The sequence below is a fragment of the Rutilus rutilus genome (assembly GCF_951802725.1).
Source record: "Rutilus rutilus genome assembly, chromosome: 23".
NCBI lineage: Eukaryota > Metazoa > Chordata > Actinopteri > Cypriniformes > Leuciscidae > Rutilus > Rutilus rutilus.
Genome location: NC_140233.1, coordinates 11111777 through 11136013, shown reverse-complemented (window position 1 = coordinate 11136013; position 24237 = coordinate 11111777). Strand labels below are relative to the sequence as shown.

The 24237-nt window shown below is 36.1% G+C and overlaps 4 protein-coding genes across 6 annotated transcripts in view; all 4 read left to right on the top strand.

Moving 5' to 3' along the window:
- The window catches only part of smpd3 (sphingomyelin phosphodiesterase 3), a 41402-nt gene extending 39557 nt beyond the window's left edge, over nucleotides 1-1845 (top strand). For both annotated transcript variants that reach the window (XM_084396290.1, XM_084396289.1), the window contains exon 8: nucleotides 836-1845. In XM_084396290.1, coding sequence (XP_084252416.1) covers nucleotides 836-937 — 102 coding nt within the window. In that variant the 3' untranslated portion in view covers nucleotides 938-1845. The remainder of the gene's footprint in view (nucleotides 1-835) is intronic.
- An 11237-nt stretch (nucleotides 1846-13082) lies between these two features.
- Nucleotides 13083-14550, top strand: ccl35.1 (chemokine (C-C motif) ligand 35, duplicate 1). Its single transcript, XM_084398109.1, has 3 exons — nucleotides 13083-13660; nucleotides 13781-13895; nucleotides 14033-14550. Exons 1-3 carry the CDS (start codon nucleotides 13591-13593, stop codon nucleotides 14142-14144), a joined length of 297 nt encoding a protein of 98 aa, XP_084254235.1. The 5' UTR covers nucleotides 13083-13590; the 3' UTR covers nucleotides 14145-14550.
- Nucleotides 14551-19485: 4935 nt separating this feature from the next.
- On the top strand, nucleotides 19486-21559 carry LOC311283269 (monocyte chemotactic protein 1B-like). Of its 2 annotated transcripts, none has more exons than XM_084397617.1 (4): nucleotides 19486-19748; nucleotides 20746-20897; nucleotides 21039-21162; nucleotides 21274-21558. In XM_084397617.1, the coding sequence occupies exons 2-4, from the start codon at nucleotides 20834-20836 to the stop codon at nucleotides 21368-21370; spliced, it is 285 nt and encodes a 94-aa protein (XP_084253743.1). In that variant the 5' UTR covers nucleotides 19486-19748; nucleotides 20746-20833; the 3' UTR covers nucleotides 21371-21558. The 2 variants fall into 2 exon arrangements, with proteins under 2 accessions (XP_084253743.1, XP_084253744.1); XM_084397618.1 differs by lacking the exon at nucleotides 19486-19748 and adding an exon at nucleotides 19756-19882 and having other exon boundaries at nucleotides 20748-20897; nucleotides 21274-21559.
- Nucleotides 21560-23022: 1463 nt separating this feature from the next.
- LOC311283263 (monocyte chemotactic protein 1B-like) lies at nucleotides 23023-23866 on the top strand. The gene is made up of 3 exons (XM_084397611.1): nucleotides 23023-23289; nucleotides 23432-23555; nucleotides 23668-23866. The coding sequence occupies exons 1-3, from the start codon at nucleotides 23226-23228 to the stop codon at nucleotides 23765-23767; spliced, it is 288 nt and encodes a 95-aa protein (XP_084253737.1). The 5' UTR covers nucleotides 23023-23225; the 3' UTR covers nucleotides 23768-23866.
- Nucleotides 23867-24237: the final 371 nt, after the last annotated feature.

Here is a 24237-nt window from a genome sequence, read left to right as displayed (position 1 = left end):
CAGGATGAGGTAGCAAAGGAGACGGAAGGAGTGGCAATCATGGGCACTCCAGCTGACGGATTGTGACAAAAACGTTAACTGCATGCCACTGGATGCTGAGTTAAACGTGTCATATAAATAGGTCATACGACAGCAGTGTAGCTGATTATATTCGTAATGGAATATTGGCAGACTCTCTTCTACAAATTGTATACTTCTCAGTGTTGTTATTGTTAACTAAAATTACATTTATTCAAAATAATTTCCGTTAACTGAAATAAAGAAGAGAAAAAAAATGTTGCCCTGGCAACTAACTGTTTGAGTTAAAGTTGAAGTAAATGCACTACTTCACTGAAATGAAAATCAGAATGAAGCTAAATAGAAATGACTAAAGCTATTTTTTAGGCAGTGTTAGGCAATATTTTTTTATTTATAACACTGGAAATGGAACGTCTAGTTAAGAGCTTTGCATTGTTTGATATTGTATTTTACATTTACATTATTATTAAGTGTGCTTTGTATAGCTACTGCACATTTTGGCAAATCTACTCAAACAGATATTATTATGCATGCAGAATTTTGCCTACTGTGCACAGTATATGCAGAAATAGTAAGAGTAGTATTTTACTTCACTTCATTGGTGCATAACTACTCTACAGCATTCATGTCAGGCAGTCAACTAATATGTTTTGTTATACTTACTTAACTCTGTGGTGCCATCCCATGGAGCAGTGTTGGAACAGCATTCAAAAAGAGAAATAGTATCTGACACATCTGTTCCAATTCAAATATTCACAGGTATAAATTGCCATATGGTATAATTGTTATTAATGACTTGATCTATTACCCTTTACAGGATATAGAGGAGTTGAGCTTCATCACTCAGCTTGCTGGATTGACTGACCACCTCTCAGTGGCTGCAAGATTGGTTGTGTCAACTGGAGAAGAGGAGACTTAGGACCCGGCCATAATTCAAAAAAAGAAAATCAATGCCAAGGAGAGAGAGGGGAGAGGCAAAGAGAGAGCGAGAGAAGTGAGTGAAAGGAAAAAACAGCAGGAGGAGGCATTCGTCAAGCTTCCTGACAGATGAGGGCAGGGTGATTGAGAGGGTTGATAAGTCGTAAAAAACACGATGGATGACATAGATGGAGAGCATAGACGAGAGAGAGGGGGGTAAAAGAAAGGCGAGAACCACCAATCAGCTGAAAGCAGCGTGCAGGTGTGTGAGTTTCTGGACCATGGTTTTCCATCCACCCCTGGACTCTCTATGTTTACATCTGAACTGAAGAACAAAATTAAAGATAAACTTCTGAAGCTTCTCTGGGGCCCTTGATCAGGAGGCCATTTTCTGGTGCCATGACCCGGATATTCGAATGAAGGCTGTTGCATGGGTGAATGCGTACATTGACTGTTCCGGGCGTCCTTTCACACAATATGGACAAGGACATGTACGTCTGTGCGTTTAAAGTTATTCCACCGCAAGATCTGTCCTTCAGCGTTCTTCAAAAGACCTCAGCAAGTGTCTTTCTTTTCTAATGTCTTTCTAAGGTTTCTATGGCCTCATGCCATCTTTTTAGGGAGTTTATATACTGATATACAATACTGATGAAGGTTGCATTGTATGGCCTCATCTAACACTAAGTAAAATGATTAAGAACATGTTTCGTTGACCGCTGGGATACAGTGACCAAGCCCTGAAGTGATGCAGTGGTGCCATCACTGCAAACTATGGGAAAACTGAGCAATTGTTGGGGATTTGACCCAGAACTCTCGGTAGATGCATGTTTCTCAGTGCACTGCCATGTTTGTCGTGGCCTGCATGTTCGACGTGAACCCCAGACGCAATTAACACAGGCTATTTTTCACAAAAACACACAAGCCCCTCCCCTAACATTTTTCCTTCTTGCAGTATTGCTGTGGCTCCATCACAGGAGAATGGTGCTGTAAAAGGCATCACAGTGTTCACTGTTTACATATTTGAGCCAAGATTGTCGTCCCCTGCAAATGTTTACACACTTATCAGGCAACGGTACCCCAAGAACTACCCCAGGTAGACCCACCGAAGCTCGCTCTTCATGTGTTAACACAATTACTTTTATACTCTCTAAAATTCTCTTGTTATAAGTTGTTATTATGGCTATTATTGTTATTATTATCATTATTCTTATGATTACTATGGTTCGTAGATTTGACATTGTTCATTTGCAAATGACTACATTCCCCATGATGCATGTATCTGCTTTTGCTGTGTTAGAGGTTTACAGCAACCTAGTGTAGAGCTCCACCCTGTTTTGACTGACAGACTAATTGGCCAATCAAATGCTGCGTTCCATTCAATTCTGACAGTGCAAGAGAACACCACGAGTTAAACGAAACATTAGATGAATGTCCAACTAAAACGTTTCAGGAAAAAATGTTCCATGAACAGAATTTTGAGAACATTATGAAATACCAGATAACTTTGAAAGAACGTTTTTTTAACATTACTGGAAGAACGCTTGCCAGAATGGTAGGAGAATGTTCCCTGTTAGCTAGGATATAGCACGACCATTCAAGTTCAATTTGCGAAAACATACAGAGCGACCAGTGGTGCGTTTCCCAAAAAGCATCACTAGCCAACTTTGGTCGCAAGTTCCATTGATCTCTGTTGAGAACGACGGAACCTGCGATCATAGTTACTTTAGGGAAACTAAGTCTAATTCCTCAATGAATAACACTTTTAAAGTCTATTCTTTTTAGTGAATCAAACTTATACAGCTTGCAACTAACTGTGAGTTTTAAATCAGCATTACTGACGGTTGTTTATATGAGAACGTGTAGTTAAAGATACGTGTTTATGAGTTTTTTACAGTAGTTTTTATAGTGAATTAAAGATTTTATCAAATTTTTGGTTTCTTTAGAATTTTTATTTTAAAGGCCATCTTTTTTAGGCCATCAAAAAAGCGGTTTTGGAAGCCAGCGATAGGAACATCCCACATCAAACTTTGAATGGAACGCAGCATTAATCTAGTCCCAATGCACCCACCCGCCACTAATTTTAATCTTGCGTATCATTCTTTAATCAGGACAGTGTGCCATAATAATTAACCCTTTCCAGATCCACCAGTACTAATGCTTATAAGGGAGTGCAGGGTGCAATATAGGTTTACTCATGATAGTGGAACCCCTGATCATTAATCTGAGGTTAAAGTCTTCCTATATCGTATCTAAACTGACATCATTTTCCAAGGTCAGTGTTCAAGGGTCAGACAGGGAGAGCTGTAGAGATGCATGCAGTGAAATAATGAAGCTTCACAATTTCTCACTCTCATCGCTGTCCATTAAAATCTTAATGTTCTCTATATATTGTTTTTGAGACTATATACTTTTTTGTTGTTGTATTTTTTTTTTTATTATTATTCGAGGAATGCGGCTTACTACAAGCTTTAGGCTGGTCAGGCTCTCAAAGGGGAAAATGGAAAGGGAAAAGCTTTCTCAGTGTCAGCTCTTTATAACTGCATTTCGGTTCTGCTTTTTATTAAAAAATCCCTCTTTGATTCACAGTGTGCGTGTGTGTTTGTTTGATTATTCATTATAAATGTGATTTGAGGAGTTCTGTGTCACGCAAATTTCCATGAATTTCCATGAATGCATCTCTCTGTCATTGGAGTTGTAGTGTTTTTGAAAGTCTCTTCTGTTCACCAGGGCTGCATTAATTTGATTAAAAAAAAAAATACAGTAAAACAGCAATGTGAAATATTACAATAAAATAAATGTTTTCTATATTAATATATTTTAAAATGTATTTAATTCTTGTAATCAAAGCTTTTCAGCATCATTACTCCAGTCTTCCGTGTCACATGATCCTTCAGAAATCATTCTAAAATGCTAATTTGCTGCCCGAGAAGCATATTATTATCAATGTTGAAAAAAGTTGCTTAATATTTTTGAGGAATCCGTAATTTTCTTTGTGTGTGTGTGTATTTTTTTATTAAACCCAAGTGCCTGTGAAAGGACATCAAGAATAGAGACAAAGACTCCCTTTGAGAAAGTTTGGATTTTAATGCTTAAAAGTACATGGTTTTCCATGAAAGATTTGTGATCCCACACAATAGTGTACTATACAAAACTTTCAGTCTTCACTTTCTGTATATATAAAAGAAATTCCACAGGAAGCATGTTGAGTGCAGCATCTGGAAGAACCCAACACTTCAGGAAGAACCCATTGTAACAAATTCTTCAAAAGCAGATGGTTAACAATTGGCTTTAGAATGGTTGAATGTGCACTTATGCAGGTTTTCATACAATTAAAACAATGGCCATTTATGAAATACACACATTTGGATCCAAATGTAGGCATAATGAACTTAATGTCATTATGTCAATGAGCATAATGTTAATTTACCTCACCCACCTCAACCAACAGCTATTATTTCTTACTTAAAAAAAACAACAACAATGACAAACCTAATATATTTTAATTAGTTATGTTCATTATGTTCAGTCATTTTATTTTGTATCCAGTTCAGGCTTTCATGATTAAACATAGTGGCATTTAGTCCTTGGGCAGAGGTGCTTGGTATTTGGTCGGAGCTAGATCTCGTTTAAAAAACGTCATTTGTAGGTCAGTATGGTAGACCGAAAGAGGATGTGATACTAGCTAGGGCCTTTTCTTTCTTATATGCCAAATGATCTAATTTAGTGGTTTTCAAATGGTAGACTTGTTTTATTAGACAAAATCCCACAAAGTCAGGGTACATCCATGCCATGTCAAAAATATGAAAAATATAAGTTAAATTAACAAGTTTGTCTTGAGCATAACTTATGTTTACATATTTCTGACATGACACATATAAGTGTGTCAAAGAAATAGGCTGCTGTCACTTTAAGACCAAATGCAAGGACCGAATATACTGGCACAGCTGCTTATCACAAATATACTTACACATCGCAGCACGCACGATATTCATTTTAACACTGCATGTTTGTGTTGGCTGAGGCGTCAGAGTAGTGCATTTCCTCTCAGTGATCTTTTTTTGTACGTTTTCCTGTTTCGCTGTTGTAATATTTTCCTCTTTCTGGTCTTTACAGTGCACGGCACGCACTGAAATAAAAATCAAAATAGAATTCCACACGTTTAAAGGAACAAAAACTAACATTATGCTCTTGGTCTGCAAATCTGATGAAACTGAAATCAATACTGAATGAGTAAAGTAACGTGTATTGTGACTCATTACAAAGGCCTACAACAACCTGGTAAGCTAATCATAATAGAATTTCTGTACTTGTTTAGTATTGTCTTACAATCAAAATTCTTGGCTTGTTGCCACACAAAGTATCTACTGTAGTTTAATTTACATTGAATCATTTAGCAGACGCTTTTATCCAAAGCGACTTATAAATGAAGAGAACAAGAAGCAATCAACTATAACCAACTATAGGGCAACAATATGTAAGTGCAGTGACAAGTCCCAGTTAGTCTACAGGCACAGATAGGCACAGTATACGTAGCAAGTGTTTTTATTTTAAATAAATATAATAGTAAGTGTTATATTAATGGGTCAAGTGTTGATGAATAAGATGCGTCTTTAGTCGTTTCTTGAAAATGGAGACTCAGCTGCTGGCTGCTTGCTATTCAGCTCAGCTGCCAGTGCAAATTAATGAAGAAAGGTGTGACATGTGCTCTCTTTGGCTCGGTAAAGACCACTGCCGCATTCTGGATCAGTTGCAGAGGTTTGATAGTACATGCTTGAAGGCCTGCCAAGAGAGCATTACATTTGTCCAGTCTGGATAGAACAAGAGCTTGGACAAGGAGTTGTGTAGCATGCTCTGATAGGAAGGGCCTGATCCTCTTAATGTTGTTAAGGCAGTTCTAGCAATGTGAAGTTTAACTGATCATCAATCACAACTCCAAGGTTCCTGGCTGTCCTAGAAGCAGCTATGGTTGATGAGCCAAGCTAAATGGAGATGTTGTGTTGGCCGAGACCACAAGCAGTTCTGTCTTTGCGGAAATGTCTGTCAGGCAGGCTGAGATGCGAGCAGCAACAGTCGGATCATCAGGCTGGAATGATAGGTAGAGTTGTGTGTCATCAGCATAGCAGTGATAGGAAAAGCCGTGTTTCATCCTAGTGATGACATTTAGATGGAGAAGAGAAGTGGTCTAAGCACTGCCCTGGTGGGAAATAAAATGCTAATTTAGTATTCTTCAAGTGTGTTAATGATTAGTTCACTTGAAGTGTGCTATTTTGAAACAACTAATTTTGTACTAAGCATATTTTAGTTGTAATTAAATTGTGGTAAAGCATAACTTTTAAGTGTATTTAGTGTACTAAATTGGAACAACTTCAAGTATACGCCCGTGTAGAGACTAATTACATGCTTGATTAGTGATATTAAAGTGTACTTTATTTCTGTTACAAGTACACTACAAATGTCTTCGAAACATACAAGTAATATACCATAAGTGTATTTATATATTTATTTTGGGGGGTTTTGCATTTAATTAGGATAGGATAGTAGCTAGACAGGAAGTGAGTTTGGGGGATGGGATCAGGAAAGGTCCACGAGCTGGGACTCGAACTCGGGTCTCCCGAAGCACAGCGGCGCACTTGCCCACGAGGCGATCAGCGCCAACCACACATATTACAAATTGCACACTTTGTCTTCAATAATGCACATTAATAGACAAATAATACTTAGCTATACTTTGGACAAAATACTATTGTATACTAAGTATACTTTCAATGCATTGTTACAATGATCATTTCCAGCACACAGTTAAAATATACCTAAAATATATTTATAATAAAGTGCAAATAAATACACTTTTAAAAGTTCTAAAATTTTCACTTCAAGTATATTTTTCTAAAATATATTTTTCTAAAATATACTAAAGTACAATTATTTGAAAGTATGTTAAAGGTTGTATTGTAAGATAGGTAAGGCATGATGCTAATATAATTTTAATATATTTAAAGATCGAGCCCTTAGGTACCTAACCCCTCCACGACTTTTTAGAGCTTCAATAACCGAGAGCAGGGCAGTCTCAGTTGTGGAGTTAGTTATTTTAAATGCTAATGATTTTGTATTTGTGAATCCAATATTAGTAGGTAGGCTATTTGACAGCATCTGTAACTTCTCATTTAACTAAAATAGAGATATTTAGGTTAAATTATGTAATGTAAATTATCTAATATGTCATAGATACATAGATCTCCTAAATATACGAGTGAGTGGTTCACTTCCAAAATCCTGAACTAAATCTACTTTAATCATAATTTGTGTCATATAATGAGGAAAGCTACTGTCATTCTTCAAACTGTAAATTAAAGCTCTTATTATGTTCCAAGTTCAAGTTTCAAGTTTGTATTTATTTATATAACACATTTAAAAACAGCAAACAGGGCTGACCAAAGTGCTGAACAATACACAAGATACAGAACAAGGACATAGCCACACATTCATGACAAAAGCTCACAATGAATTAAGGAAAGAGGATTTAAAAACAGTTAGAGATTGAGCCACTCTGATGTAAACCAGAAGGCTGTTCCACAGCCTAGGGCCAGCAATCGCACAAGTTCTGTCTCCTCTATTCTTGATTTGGGGACAGACAAAAGTCTCTGATCACCAGACCTCAGGTTTCGTGTGGGATTTTGTGGACAGAGAAGCTGTTCCCCTTTTGTATTAATGAGAACATATATTTGTATACATCAGCATAAATATAATGTTGAATAATAATGTGTTGCAACATAATATGATAAACGTATTGGAATGTTGGAATGTTTTTGTAACATTCTGCTTAAATTATTTGGTTTCTGTATATTTTCTTGCTGTCTCAGCTAAATAAACCTTTTCTAGGTTTGGTAATGCAGTACTATATCAAATCCAGTATGATAAAAATAGAGATTCCTTTTTTAAAAAGCCCCTTTAAAAAGATCCCCTGCATTTTGTAACACAAATTTACCATTAAGTTATTAACAGGGTTCCTTTCAAACTTAAAATAAACAATGGGATACCTTTGTTACATTAAATAGTAAAAAAAAGAAAAGAAAAGTCCACTGGGAATTGTTGGGATAAAATGAGTAATGGATGCTAAATAGCTTCCCCTTTGTAAAAAAAAATTCTTTAAAATCAAATGGACTATTACGTTAGCTGATAGTTCTGCAGAATAAAGCACTGATTTGTGAATCATCAGGAATGTACCTTAACATACGTTTGAGTATTGAGCTCTATAAGTGGCTTTAAAACAATCCCCATGATAGAATTAAACAAAAAACTTACTGAAGCATCTGAACGTTTCATTATGACAATGTAAATGTGTATGAAAATATAATGAGTCAGGGACATTATAACTCATCAACATCTGTCAATCAACTCTTCAACAGGTGTATGAGAGATTTGGTGGATGCTGAACAATTTATTTTAATTGAAATATTTTTGTATTTCTCAAGATTACTTGTCTTTTCTAAAAGATGAGGGGGTGTTTGAATCTTAGTTAAAACTGTCCATGTGTGTCTACATGCGAAAATGTCAGAGGGTCACACTATTAATGTGACTAATGACATTTGTCATTAGCACCCATTTTGAAAGAGGAAGTGATACTTGATGGGGCATTTATGGCCTTATAAACGTGGCGCCAAAGTTTTAGCCAACTAGAGTATTTTTTATTTAGAATCGAAACGAGATGCTGTTATTTAAAATAAATAAAAAGTATTTATGCTACCAGTAACAACAAAAATATGTTTAATAATAATAATAATAATAATAATAACTACTATTATTATTTTGGCTCCAGCTTTCCCTTATAACTACAGGATACATGTAAACCCTAATAAGTTGAGACTACTCAAATTATTTGAGGAAAGTGGTTGTCTTCTCTTCTCATTGAATTAACTTAAATCTTTAAGTAAAGATAACTTAAAAGGTAAATGGACTAAACTCAAACTTGCCAGTTTATAGTTTATAGTTTGTTGTTTAAATATTATTGAATAAATTATAAATCATTAAACGAAGTTTTGTTTTCACATCAACAGCTTTATTAGGGTTACATTACATATCTTAACTTCTATGTACTGTCTGAACATCGTATATTAACATTTAATCAGTAAAAAATACAATTACAATACTTGCAGTCAATTAAATCAATTGATTAAAAAGTCATTTAAAAGTGAAATTGACCAGATCAGAACAATTGATCAGAACAATTATTAAAAGCACACTGTAATGAACAACAACAGATGTTTGTCATCTACTTTAACTTATCTTTAACTTAACTTATCTTTCACCCTTTGTAATAGTTGTGTGTGAGTCCCTCAGTTGTCCTCAGTATGAATAGATAGATCTCAACATCATACAGTCACTTTTGGAATGGGTTCAAATATTCAAAATATGCTGGAAAACCAAAAAATGTACAGGACCTGGATTTTTCTTAAGAACAGTGGGCACTTTAACTGCTCAGGAAAAACAAGTGACACATGAACATCCATGTTCTATACTCAGAACATAGATTACATAGAAACTACAATAATGTATGTACTGATTTTCTAACAGAACATAGAAAATAATGTACTGAAAATACAGTATATGTTTCTAATACGGGCTAGAAACATATACGTTTTCTCAGCCTCAGAAAATCCCGGACGCTCTCTGCGCGCGCAAGAACTGAGTCAGCGAGGCTGTGGGGGAGAGGGAAGAACAGGCTCGAGAGTCGAGACAGTAGTCGATTAAAAAAAGATTCGATTTACAGGCGTCAGGAATTTAAAGTCTCGTGTGATTCAGCTCCAAATGCGAGGCCTGAAATGTCCGGCCGGCTCTGGTGATACACCATAAGTTTCACTGAAATGTCCAATATCAAGCGTAGCGTTAGTTCTGGCAGGTCACGTTAGTCAAGCTCACATCAGCTGACTCTCAACTGATCCACATCTACCTATAGGAATACGACGCCTATCACCGTATACATGTATAAGCTCCTTCGTATTATAAGCAGCTATCGCGTTTCTCAGGAGCTAATACCCTCCTCCATCCCCAGTCAGGATTTGGCATTCTGATTCCCCTTGAATCAGAATAAATTCTCAAATTATGTTTGATAAATATATTTGCAAACATTCATGTAGGTTCTGTTCTGTTTACCCCAAGGGGGGTTATTGCTGCTCTTCCTGCTCTCGCCCAGAACGAAACCATACCACCAATCCAAACTGCATGCTAACTGTCAATCGTATTTGACGGTAGTGGTCCTGACAGAACTCAGATTTAACCCCGAAATGACTGTTTTTATGCAGTGTCAGTGCCTCTGGCCTGCTGCCTGCATCAGCAAATTCACGATTAACAAAAAAAATGTCTGCCTTGTGTATCGACCAATCAGCGTGTTGTCAAGGCAGAATTTCAGGCACAACCAATCAGAGACATAGCGAATCATTTAAATAACTTGAAATTTTGAGTTCATAACACTTAAAATCTTAATCTGAAAGATTTTTGCTGCCAAATGAGTACATTAAACACATCTGTTTAATTTTTGATGTCAAAACTTGCTAATGTTAAGTTATGACAACTTGATTTCTTTATTACAGTTTTTCTCAATTGCTAAAACACAATTTCTGAAACCTTGCTCCATTTTCTGAAAACATTAAACACAAAACCTCATCTTCAAGCACTATTTACAAAACCTCTGACTCCTCTCGAAATGAAACTTTCGCCTCAAAACAGTTTTACCTGTGTTCAAAATCAAACACTGCTCTCAAATCATAAACAAAGTGATCAAAATGATCAAGCAGTCAGTAAACAATACACCAAAAAATAAAAAACGCATTGTTCGAAACATATAGTTCTCAGGGAGAAGTACATTTTTCATATTTCAGCAAATTTCATATTTTTCCGTCATTGTCTTTTGATGAACGAAAACATGTTCTATCATAGTAGCTCAAAATTGATCAGAAATGACTACTCTGCTTTGATCTTTGCAATTTTTCTTGTACCCCTATTTTTACAGTACTGTACCCTGCATCTCACAAACTTGTCCTTTGTCTCTGTGATACTGTAATTCTTGTTCTTTGTTGATATGAACCTGCAACCAGTCAAAATCTATTGAGCAGTCAGTACTGTTAACAAATGGTACTGTTACCAATGTTCAGGGCCATACAATTTGTTCATTGTACAGTATACAGACTACAACGCACTGTACTACAGCATACAATACTAAAAGGGACAAAAATCAAAGGAGTAAACATGTGATCAATGTGTTTCTTCTTGTCTTTGGGCTGAGTCAGGCCAGGCCAGAGCACTTCGTCGACATCACAAGCAATATTATCCCTCCTCCTTTCTTGCCCTCCTCCCCCTCTTCCTCCTCTTCGCCCACCTCGCATACGCACTCATCCACGTCCTCTCACATTGTTTCCTCTATCCATTCTCAGACTTTCTCCTTCCCACCTTCAACAACCTGTTTGCTCTCTGAACTGACTTACTGTATATTGGTTGTGTCACATCTTTTGAAACAGGTTAAATCAGTTTTGAGTGGTTGTGTTCAATCAATGACACGTGTTCTCTATTTGTATTTGATTGTTGCCACTTGTGTTTACCAGTATGGATGACATGTGCATTAGAGTGCAGAATGTGTTTTGAGAATGAGAATGTGTTTAGAGTTTTTCTGAAAAGTCTAAGTGAGATCTGCAAATTGTGTTTTGCCATGTGAAAGGGTTTAAGGTATTGACAACAGAATGCACAATTAGCTAAATGAGTTCAGGCAACTGAGAACTTTGTTCAGTCAGTGGGTTTTAGTGTTTTAGCAATTGAGAAAAACTGTAATGACAACATTGGGGTTTACAGTGTAGTTTAAGATATTTACATAATAATAATAATAATAATAATAATAATTATACGGAATCATGATGATGGAAAAAATATGAGATCGGATAAAAAAAATAAATCCCAATATTTTTGCGTTCCCCCAAGAAACTTTGCTTTGCTCACAAAAAAAACCCTATTTTTCAAGAGAACGCAAAAGCACTGACATAATTTCTCCTCCAATCTATATTTTTTTTCAACACCATGTTCCTTTAGGGCCTATAAATAACAATAATATTTTAAAATTTGACTTGGGAGATATAGTTCACCCCATGGTTCGAATTACGTGGGAGCCAGTGGGAGCTGAGCTCCCAGAGGTTGAGCTCCCATGAAAGCAGTAAAATCATACACCTGTGGGGGTCTCTATAAATCATCAGGACCATTATTTTAAATTACAAATAAAGCAATTTTTCCTTCAGACTACTGTAGCGTGACTTAACAGATAGGACAAATTGCCAAACATCTCACGGGATTCGCCATGACACTCCATCCTTATGCTTCACTTTCTGCCAGGACTTTTACTGACTTTTCTCAACTCACAGAAGTGACGTCAACGTCCGATCTAGCATTAGCATATCCCATCAGGCAAGTGTTATTTTAACATAGGCGTAATTTGCGGGTGGGACATGTCGCCAACACTTTTTGCTAAGGTCAATATTGTCCCCATCACTTTGGAAACATCTCGCGGCACTAATATACCAATACAAATAAATAAAACATCTTCAGTTAACTAGCAGAGCAGTCATTTAGTAAGTTTGTTAAATAAGAGGCGATCTAGCGCTGAAATGTGTTGTTAAATCAAGTGATCAAAGTGCTCGTTGCAGCTGCGATCAGTGGCGCGGATACTGTGTTCTCTTGTGGCTCGCGCACAGTCTTCACTGGACGCGCGATTCAATCCGTTGTGGAGACTCTCTATTCGTTCCGGTGAAATTACAAAACAAAATGCACACAAACGTGTCCTTGCCTGATATACAACCACTGATAAACATAATCGGTTTTGATAAAAAAAAAAAAAAAATAAAATAATAATATATATATACTATTTAATCTGAATTGTGTTAGTAATGCTTTTTTATTAAACATTTTTATTTACATTAGTAAGCTACACCGCGCCTGCTCATAGGTTACTTCTTTTTTTTTTTTTTTTTTTTTAAAGAGACCCCCACAAAGATGAAATCATAATTCGAACCCTGGTTCACCCAAAAGTGAAAAAACCCGTCTATACGGGGCACGTCTCATTGGCCTTCCAGCCAAAATGTTATATTTAACCAAACTATTATCTTTCTTATGTGTTTTTCTGTTTAAAATCCACACTATTTGGCAAAGATGACAAATGTGTCCTCCTCTGTAATTCCATGTGCATTCTTCAAAATTCATGTTGCATCTATTCTCCTTCTAGAATAATGGCACATTGTGTTCAGTACTCCAATTTTTTTTTTTTTTTTTTTTTTTTTGTCAAGCCACTAAGACGAAAGAGGAAGTGAAAGGTTATGTGTTAGGGCTGTCCCTCAAAGCGAGACAGCATTGTTTAGCCAAATGTCTAAATATGACTTGTGACGGACATAATCACGTGTGGGAAAAGGACGACAACAGATTCTGCTGTACTTTCATACTGTGTAGGTGGAATTTCAAAATCAAAATCCCCCTCCTCAAAATCCACCCATGAAGGGATCTCCCCATCACAGAACAAGTGTATAAATGCTGACGGCATGAGCCATACAGCATCAAATCCAGCTTGAAGAGCTTCAACAGACACTCACAGTTCATCCAGCGATCTAGTTAAACAGAACGGCCAGTATGTCTACTTCTCGCTTCGTCATCTTCTCCGCAGTGGTGGTGCTTCTGTGCGCAGTTAGCCTCAGTGAAGGTATGGAGACCTAGTTGTATATTGTATTACATTCTAGTTGTATATTGAACTTTTTATAAAAAATGTGAACAAAATGTACAGTTTTATATTAAAGATTTGTACAAATTTTCTGCAATCTAGGAATGCGTGTTTCACCACAAAGATGCTGTTTCTCCTTCACGGACCGTCCTCTGCCAACCAAAGCAGTGGTCGATTACACCATGACAAGCCAGCAGTGCCCTAAAGAAGCCGTACTGTAAGTGTAACAACAGTATATCTGTGTTTATATGTTATATTTTATTATATTTGTTATTATGTTTAAGTAGAGTTGAACTAGTTTGACCAGCAGAGCAAGTTCCTGTGTGTTTGATTGTATTGAAATTCTTTTTACAGGTTCAAGACTGTAAAGGGCCGTCAGGTGTGTGCCAAACCCAGTGACCCATGGGTACAGAAGCAGATGGAGACCATTGACCGCATGCGCATCGGGAGCCAGGGGACCTTGTAATCATGTTGACCCGCGTCTTTCGACTTCTGGACTTCTGTTTTGGAAGCACTGGACAAGTGTGAAGTCTGAGCAAAACTGAGGAAAAAATTATAAAAAAATGCTATTATTGTACTCACCGACAAATGTATTGTCACTAACTTATCAGCAAATTGAAGCTATGGGGTTAAACAATCCAGAATGTACTCGTCTGTCATTTATTTTATTTCTAATGAGAGTGTTTTGTGCTGAAACTAAAGTATTGCAGATGATTAGTCTATAGCTCAAAGGATAGACATTTATAGAATAAAATTAAATGAGTTTGAATATTTTTTATTGTGTCATTAGAAAAAAAAAGTAATAATTATCTCTCTTTATGTACGGTTTTGCTAACCTAACCTCCTCATAATAAAGAATTTCTGGATCTCGATTTGACTTTTTCACACTTTTTTACTGCTATGATTCACACAGTTCACACTTACATAGGTTGTCAAGTTTCGAGATTACTGTACATTCTGTACAAACTAATTAACATTCATATTTGCATATTTGAGCAACCTACTGTATTTTATTCGATCTATGGAAATTTGGCAACATAAATCTACTTTGTTGCCTTACAGGTCCAGTAAGCAATTTTATATGGAAAAGTTATAAAAATTATTTTCCTTACTTCACAACCACTAAAAAAGTATAAATGTGTGTAGTGTTAATGTAATCTGGATGTATTCGCTATGTTGTCATTAACAGTTGACCTACCAGCGTCATTTATGTGGCTTCACTGCCATTCATGAATCCTCTCCAGTGGCCTCATGGGATAGTAAAGTGTCCAATATGCACACTTCAGAATCTCGCCGGAAGTTGTAGATCATCCGGGTACTTTAGCCTACTCTTTTATGAGTACTGTGAATTCGGACATACTTCTTTAGTCACACTGTTTTTCACCTATATAGTAGGGAAATATGTGATTTCGGATGCACGATGCAGCCAATGAGTCGCAGACAGGTCCAGATATTAAGCATGTAAATATCTCCCGGTCATCTGTAACGCGTGCGCTTGTCTCAGATCGCGTCTTTGATCATACACTGTGTGGCTGTCACTCACGTGAACGAGCACCGATTCGCCTCCGATTTGAGGAATTTGTCGGCGATTTCCACAAAAAATTCGGCGAGTGAAAATCAGGGCTAAAATCGTGCAGTGTATTTGGCATATGGCCCGTTCACACCAATTATGATAACTATAAATGTAACTATAACAATAACTATTAGCGTATGTCCACACAACGTATGATAACCTGTTTACAAGCACTCACTGCAGTTTTGTTGTCTGTCGCTTTAAAAGCTTGGGCGTCTTTAAAGCAGTATGGATTCATGTTGGATATGGATATCGTTCCTCTGTGTCATTATCGTTATAGTTTTGATGTGGACTCTGCTAATCTCAAAGAGTTGGAACGATTATTAAAACGTAATATAGCCTATCATTATCATTATAGTTATCAACACTGGTTTGACAGGACCTAAACATTGCTATTAAAAGGATAGTTTACCCAAAAATGAAAATTAGCCCATGATTTACTCACCCTGAAGCCATCCTAGGTGTATATGACATTCTTCTTTCAGACGAAAGACGAACAATCGGAGTTATATAAAAAAATGTCCTGGCTCTTCCAAGCTTTATAATGGGAGTGAATGGCTGTATGACTTTGGAAGTCCATTAAAGCGCATCTATTCATGATTAAAGTGCTAGACGCGGATCATTACGTTGTGTGTCAAGTTCAAGTGTTACTCTTGTGGCGTAAATAGATGCGTACGGCCGTCTGCCGGAAGCTAGATATTTTAGTCGATAAAGTCAGAGAATGTCTAATAAGGCGAGAAGTTTCACTCTCAGTAAACTTCCGGCTTCTGAACTGGTTGCAGTTCCACTCTGATTCCATATGAGGGCGCTCACAGGACGAGTGCAGAATGAATGGAGGTCTATGGCAGTATACCCATCAAAATCCACTTTTCTCAGGATCTAATTTTTTGTCTAGTAATTTGAATGTTGTATTCGAAAGGAGATGCAAAGAAATTACACATTGCTGGGTGTTCGATTTTTTAGAGTCACTTATTTGCTTATAAAAATGTTTTAAAGTGTCAATGACGTCATGCACATCGTACGACCAGAGATATTGCTTTACGGCAATCCTTCAGTCACTCTGGTGCTTTCGCGCTCTGTACTTTCTTTTCTCTCGAGGCATCGACAACACAGCTGACACAGGTAAATACACGTGCTAGACGAGTTTTTGTTTTGTTTGTTTCTGGTCCTGCCTCGGATGCCACGATGCCATCAAGCGGTATCTCTGGTCGTAATCAGTCCTTCACTGACCAATCAGCGTTCATTAGCAGAATGCTAGCGTGTTATGGGCAACAACAACTCAGCCTGTAAGAAATCGAAAGGACATAAGTACTCGTTCATTCAACTTTCGACCTATAACCCATGTTGAACTTCCAAAACCTACACTCAAATCTGAGATTTCTCAACGGCAATCGGGTGAAAGAGACACATTTAGCCGTCTAGCCCCATAGACTCCCATTCATTTTGCACTCATGGCGATCGCCCCCAGTGGAACTCTGGTGGAACTACAACCAAAATTCAGTACAATAGGACTTAATAGGGAGTGGGGAGGCTCTCTGTAGACGGGCTCTGATAAAGTTTTAAATATGGATATTATTCTTACACAAACGCATCGCTTCACTTCAGAAGACCTTTATTAATCCGTGTCGAGCACTTTAATCATGAATAGATGCGCTTTAATGGACTTCCAAAGTCAAACGGCCATTCACTCCCATTATAAAGCTTGTAAGAGCCAGGACATTTTTAAATATAACTCCGATTGTATTCGTCTGACAGAAGAACGTCATATACACCTAGGATGGCTTCAGGGTGAGTAAATCATGGGCTAATTTTCATTTTGGGTGAACTATCCCTTTAACACATTATGAAACATACAGGAAACATAAAACAAAAGACAAAAATAGACTTGTCACTGTTTGATGTTTTTCAATGCTTTCCTCAGACGCTGAAAATAAACAGCAGGTGAAGAGCATGAATATGAGGCAAGCACTGTTTACATCATAATTGATTTCACTACTGCTAAACAACTCGTCATTCTAGCACGAGATGAACACATTGTACAGTAGGCTACCACTAATACCATTGCTTTGTACATGTCTACACCCGATGGAAAGTTTGAGTCTGACGTACAGTGAGTGATCATTTTCAACCACACTGGTTTGTGGTCATGTATTTCACTGTTGAACTTGACAAGGTTTACCTTTAAATATAACCAGTCTTGGTTCTCTTTTCTCCCTGCAAACAAACGTCATATTGGTACTAGGAAGTGGCACTGTCTATTTTGGATCCCGATACTGTGTGTGTGTAGCTGTATGATTTGACCATGTAGAGGCAGACACCAGAACTTTAATATTAAGACTAAAACTATGTAGGATTAAGCCTCTGAGAAACAACAGAGGTCACTGACTGGCTGATTTTGATGGCTTAGTCATAATCATACTGTGTGTTCCCCTCTCAACAATATAGGCACATCATTTGGCCTTCAAACTTTTTCTGGCCATGGACCCTTGAGATTTCAAGTCTGGTCACTAATATAGTAGTATCATATGTGTAATGTGTGTACTTTACATGATACCTACTTTATATCGTTTACATTGCAAAGTCATTAAAAAAACAATACAGAGGTACAGAGTCATAAAGGCTACTGTACTTGTACATTTCATTTTGATTTATGAACTAAAAATGTAGTTCAGAGTCAAACTATAGTTGGCTAACAGTTAGCCGTTGTAAACTCTTTTGACAGACTATGAGTTGAGCTTCATGAAATGCTGAAAGTTTGTATGCAAATAAAATACCTTCACAATGGAGTGGATTTCAGCCTCTTTAAAAAATGGAAGTAAGATAAATGTGTCTGGAGAGACACGCATGGTTTTGGGAAGTACAATGGGTGAGAGAAACAGTTGCTTTCATACTGGCAGATCCTAAATAAGAGGAGTTCTCGGCTGACATCTGGTGGTGGATTTTGATTTATTTTTATTTTTTTGGCGTTGTTACAATCATGATTTTGATTTTTAAATCTCTCATTGAGATTTATGGGAATTATCGAAATATGACTAAAACCACTGAAGGCAAATATAAATATGAAAATGCTGTAAATTCTGTAAATCATTAATACAAATGAAGAACAAAATGAGCATGGTAAGCTTTTGATAGTAGCCTACAGCACCTGGTAGTGTTCTGCAGTCATCTACTGCCACCTATTGATAGAAGTTTTCAGTCTGATGGGCTTTCATTGGGGTGAGATGGTAGAAGGGTGCTAGGTTACAGATAGATAATGCCATACCAAACGTTTGTGTGCAATGCTTCTGTTCGGTCATTGTAAGATTACAAAATTCCAGTTTGTAATGACTGTACAAGTAGAGGAACACATATGGTCTTGTGAACCCTGAAGGACCCTGCAGATGTCTGATCTTCAGAAAGGTCCAGACACTTATCATTTTAGTTTGATATAAAATAAATTAGTATAGTGAATGTAGTGAAAGCTAACAAGTGAAAGAAATGCTGCACTTTTCCTGACTTTACGTTTGTAGATTTTATTTCAGCAGTTTAACTGGCTGAATAATTCTAGCTTCTCCATTAGAGTAAGAAAAGCAAGTGGTTGTGTTCTTTAGAGCATGAGTTTTGGTAAAAATTCAGATATGATCATGAAGATCTTCTATTTATGACATGTAGACCTGGTTTCACACAGACAGGACTTAGATTAAGTCGATTTGGTTGAATGCATCTGCAAAATGAATAGATGTAATGTAAATTAAGCCAGGATTATGCTTTTTAGTTCAATTAGAGAATTTAAGTGGCTTTTTTAAATGTGCCTTAGAAAAAAAAATACATTAGTGGTGAGCATCTTGAGATAAAACAATGGCACTGATATATTTTAAGATCTGTCAGTGTAATTGCTTTCAGTTAAAACGGCTCAAACGTGCATTTTAGTTTTAAGCCTGGTCTTTGAAACCGGTGGCAGCATGACAGGACTGAAAATGAAGAAGTCGTGTGTTGATTTCCTGAAGCGCATTTTCTATTAATCTAAAAGAAAAGTCATTTTCGCCTTCTCACATGAGCGACAAAGCAGAAAAGGGATGTGGTAAAGGAACAGTAAAGACTAAAAGAAACAGAAAACAAAAGAGAGAAAAAAATATACAAACGAATACGCTACTTGGAAAGGGATTTACAAGAATGAATTTTGGAGAAAAGTACAGGCCTATCGTACCCTAGGCCTATCTATTTTTATAACACATTAGCCTATTACTCATCAGTCATAGGCCTATGCAAACAAATATGTAGGCTACACAATTGTGTAAATTGTTCATGGCTCATTTAACAGAAGTAACGGGATTATTTTCTCAATACAGTGTGGAGTTGTGAAATTCTGTAGTGACTTTTGAGTGGACAATACAAAGAGTAGTTTATTTTGGCATGTTCATATATGAAAGCTGGGAGATCTGCGCTTACTTCCTCATACCATCAGACTAGCGGTGACGGAGCAGACACGATTCCTGCTTCATTTCTCCTCCTCTTAAAGGTGAAATATGGGTATTTTAGAATAAAAACATGTTTTAAATTGAATGATACTTAGACTAGGCTATTGCAATGGATTGTGAATATAAACCGTGGCGTTGGTGAGATTAGAGGCTCCATCTGTTAAGTTTTCTGAGGTAGGCCTAGGCTAATGTTCGAGTTTTCTAAAATGACAACAGTGATTCTTGCTCCAGCGACATTGAATAGTATTATGTAGCTAATTCTGGTGATATAGCCTAATGTTGCCTGTATTTGTTCATGCTAAAATTATGTAAATGTTACATGATTATTAAAACGGAAACTGTGACCGTGATTTAGTGAACTTTAGTGTTCAAAGTGCGTTCGTTACTCAATCAGTCAATAATTTATCCTTGCCGATCATTATTATTTTGTATTATTTTGTATTTAATTTTTTATTCCTGTGCCCTCATAGTCCCATGAGGGAAACATGGAAATTATCCAACATATTTAATTAAATTTAATGATTAAAAACAAGCTGCATTGTTTTGTATTTTCATATTTGTCCTATTGTTTCCCTTTCATTTTCAATGGTGGTCATTTTTTTTATCTCGAACAATATAAGTGTGACACTTTTTTTGTTGGGACCATTTAGCCTTTAACACATCATTACTCCATTTGGCACACTTGCTTGTCACATGCTAAACCAGAACAAGATGCATAGAATATGAATCTTTTGTAAATCCACTCTTATAGGGGAAATTTGTGAATTATTTATAACAGAGGTATACAAGCGATACAATTTGATTATTGTATTTATAGCCTATTAATGATTCTAAATTGGACTTATGGAAAAAGGGACACTGAGATAAATTAAGATTGTTAAATATTTTATTTGTGCTTTTGAGAAGTAACAGAAACCAACTGAATGTTGTAAATAAACACCATCTGAGGAGGTGTGACAGTGCAGATGTGTCCTGCTTCTTCATTTTTCCCTCTTCTTTCGAGGTAAATTCTCATCTGTTTCCTCGGCCTTCTGAACAGGACCTGCAATATCAGCTCTGAAATCTTCAAGCTCAAGAGAACTTCTCTTTCATTCATTGCATCATTGTGAACAAACATCTTGAAGAATGAGAAGCCTGATGTTTCTGCTGGTCCTGGTCCTCTTCTGCTCTGTGCTGATGACTTCAAGCGGTGAGGACTTTTGAAGTTTCATTTGTTGCATTAGGTGATTTAAAAAATATTGATATAGCAACTAATTGAAAACTTTTGTCTTATTTTTTTTGCATGGGAATGTGTAGATTTGTGATAGGCCTATTTGTCTTCATATTTCAGCGACCAGTGTAATTGAAGCGGCACAATCAAAGTGCTGTGGAGAGTTCATTAATGTGAAGATTCCTGTGAAACTGGTGAAGTCTTACTTCTGGACCAGCAGAGAGTGTCCCAGACGAGCCATTGTGTGAGTGTCATCTTAAACATTATTTCATTTTCAAACTGTAAAGTCAATCTGAATGAGACACTCCGTTAAAAAACTTTGATCTAAATCTTGTTTTGTCCCTTTCCCCCTCAGGTTTCAGACATTAGCAGGTAGAGAGTTCTGTGTAGATCCAGAGGCCACCTGGGTGAACCACCATGTTGATAAAGTGGACAAGAGAACAAGAGTCTAAAACAAACTACACTCTTTCTATTTGAACTATGCATTTCATATTGTATATTGTGCTGATATCAAATATTTTATTTACAGGATCATTTTTGTGATTGGATTCAGTTGTTTTAATAAAATATAAATGATAATTGTAATCCTCATGCTGAATTGTTTTATCCCCTATTGCACACATTTTGAAAATAAACTTTTTATTTAAATTTAAGTCTATATATCTGGTGGATGTTAAGAAACAAAGTATTTGTATTAAGTATCTCAGTCAGGCTAACATTAATTGTCTAAAACTGACTAACAAATCTGTTTAAACAACACATTTCCCTTCTTGTAAGTTTTAAAATATACTTGATATTAATAGAATTACCTAAATTAAATATCTTCAGTAGACCTTCCTGTTCTGCAGTCTTGTCCTGCTATTATGTGGTGTAAGTTTTTAGTCTGATAGGCTTTCAGTGAGAAAGATTATAGAACTAGGCTACATTATTATGTAAAGTTTTCTCAAAATATTATAGAGAATAAAACCATACTAAAATGGTTGCACTTTATTTTGCAGTATGTGCACTTACAGTGTACTTAACTAAGAAAGTATGGGTAATTACATGTTTATAGTTTAATTCATAGTTAATATACTGTAGTCTCTACATTGTTAATATATTAATAGGCTATATACAAATAATCAGTTATTCATTTATTGTCACTGTAATTAACACAATTATTATTGTTTAATTAGCTCATATGTAAAGAGTTAGATCATGTTTTTTATGCTTTAACTTATTAACTATAAATAGTTTGCAGTTTAGGTCACTGAAAATGGGAAAGTGTCAATAATTAAGTGCTTTAGACAAACCTTTATTAAACTAATTGCATTAAGTGTTAAGTATTACAGTAAGTGTTCCTTAAAAAATAGTAATAATATCTAATGAAGCTTGGTTTAAAGCACTTAATTAATGACATTTTCCGTGACCTATTTAGTCCTAATAATCAATTAACAATTCCTTTATTACGAGCTAATTAAAGAATGACAATTGTGTTAAAGTGACAATGAATAAAGAACTCACTTTTTGTATTTTGCCTTTTTATACATTAACAATGTAGAGACTACAATATATTAACTATGAATTAACTATAAACTAATAGTTTGTTAATGATTTGTACTTTATTACTGTATACTTAGCATAAAGTGTCACCGAAGTTTCTGTGGAACACAATTTGTCTAATGAATTCTTAAAAGCATCCTGTAGATCTCTGGATGGATCTTCAGAAATGTCTTCTTTTAGTCAGAAAATGTGAATGATTGTTTTAGAAGTAAACCTTTTACTGTCAATACAGAAAAAGCTTCCTCTTTTCATGTCATTACTTAGCCATATTTCAGTTCAGTGAAGCAGTTCAACTGTTGCTTCTCTGTTAGACAATGAAAAGTCACTAAACAATAGTGTAGTGCTGACTGTGAGTTTAACAATAGTGGATTTAGTAGCTTTAATCAAACACCTTCATTCAGATTCAGATTCAGATTTGATCATGAAATCTTTAGATTTATTAGCCTACCTTTAATGCTGAGCAAGGCCTGAAAAGAGGAAGCCGTGTGTTGCGTTCCTGAAGCACGTTTTCAACGAATCTGAAAGAAAAGTACCTTCTTACACGAGCGACAGAGCAGAAAAAGGATGAATGAAAGGAAGAGCTAAAAACAACTCGCATCTTACAATATTGTTACTCAGAAATGGATTTACATGAATGTCTTTATGAAGAATTCCTCTCCTACTATGTATATAAGAAGGAGCTCAGACGTTATTCTGGACACATCTGCTCTGAGATCTTCCAGCTCTACAGACTCTTTCTGACATTGTGAACAAACATCTTGAAGAATGAGAAGCCTGATGTTTCTGCTGGTTCTGGTTCTCTTCTGCTCTGTGCAGATGACTTCAAGCGGTGAGGACTCTTTGAATGATAATTAAGATAAAATTTATTGTTTTCAGATTTTTTATGGAAGGTTTAGCTTCATTTGTTGCATTAGGTGATTAGGTGATGGGAATGTATAGATTTGTGATAGGCATTTGTCTTCATATTTCAGCGACCAGTGCAATTGAAGCAGGACAATCAAACTGCTGTATGAAGTTGAGTAATGTGAAGATTCCTGTGAAACTGGTGAAGTCTTACTACTGGACCAGCAGCAGCTGTGCCAAACAAGCCATTGTGTGAGTGTCATCTTAGACATTATTTCATTTTCAAACTGTAAAGTCAATCTGAATGAGACACTCCATTAAAAAAACTTTGTTCTAAATCTTGTTTTTGTCTTTTCCCCCTCAGGTTTCAGACATTAGCAGGTAGAGAGATCTGTGTAGATCCAGAGACCACCTGGGTGAACCACCATGTTGATAAAGTGGACAAGAGAACAAACAAAGCCTAAAACAAGTTACACTGTTTCTATTTGAACTGTGCATTGTGGCTTTCATATTGTATATTGCTGATGTATATATAAAACTATTTTATTTACTGAATTATTGATGTGATTGGATCATTTTAATAAAATATAAATTATAATTTCAATCGTCATGCAGTATTGTTTTTATCCACTATTGCACACATTTGGAAATTTTAATTATATATCTGGTGGATCTATATAGATGTTAAGAAACAAAGTATATGAATTAAGTATCTTATTCAGGCTAACATGAATTATCAACTGACAATTGTTCACAAAAATTGTTCACAAAAAACAAATGTTCAAACGACACATTTCCCTTGTAAGTACTAAAATACAATATAGGCTACTTGATATGAATAGAATTAATAAATTAAATATCTACATTATATACTGTGTCCTTCCTGGTACTGTTTTGCAGTCTTTTGCTTCCAATTTGTGGTGGAAGTTTTTAG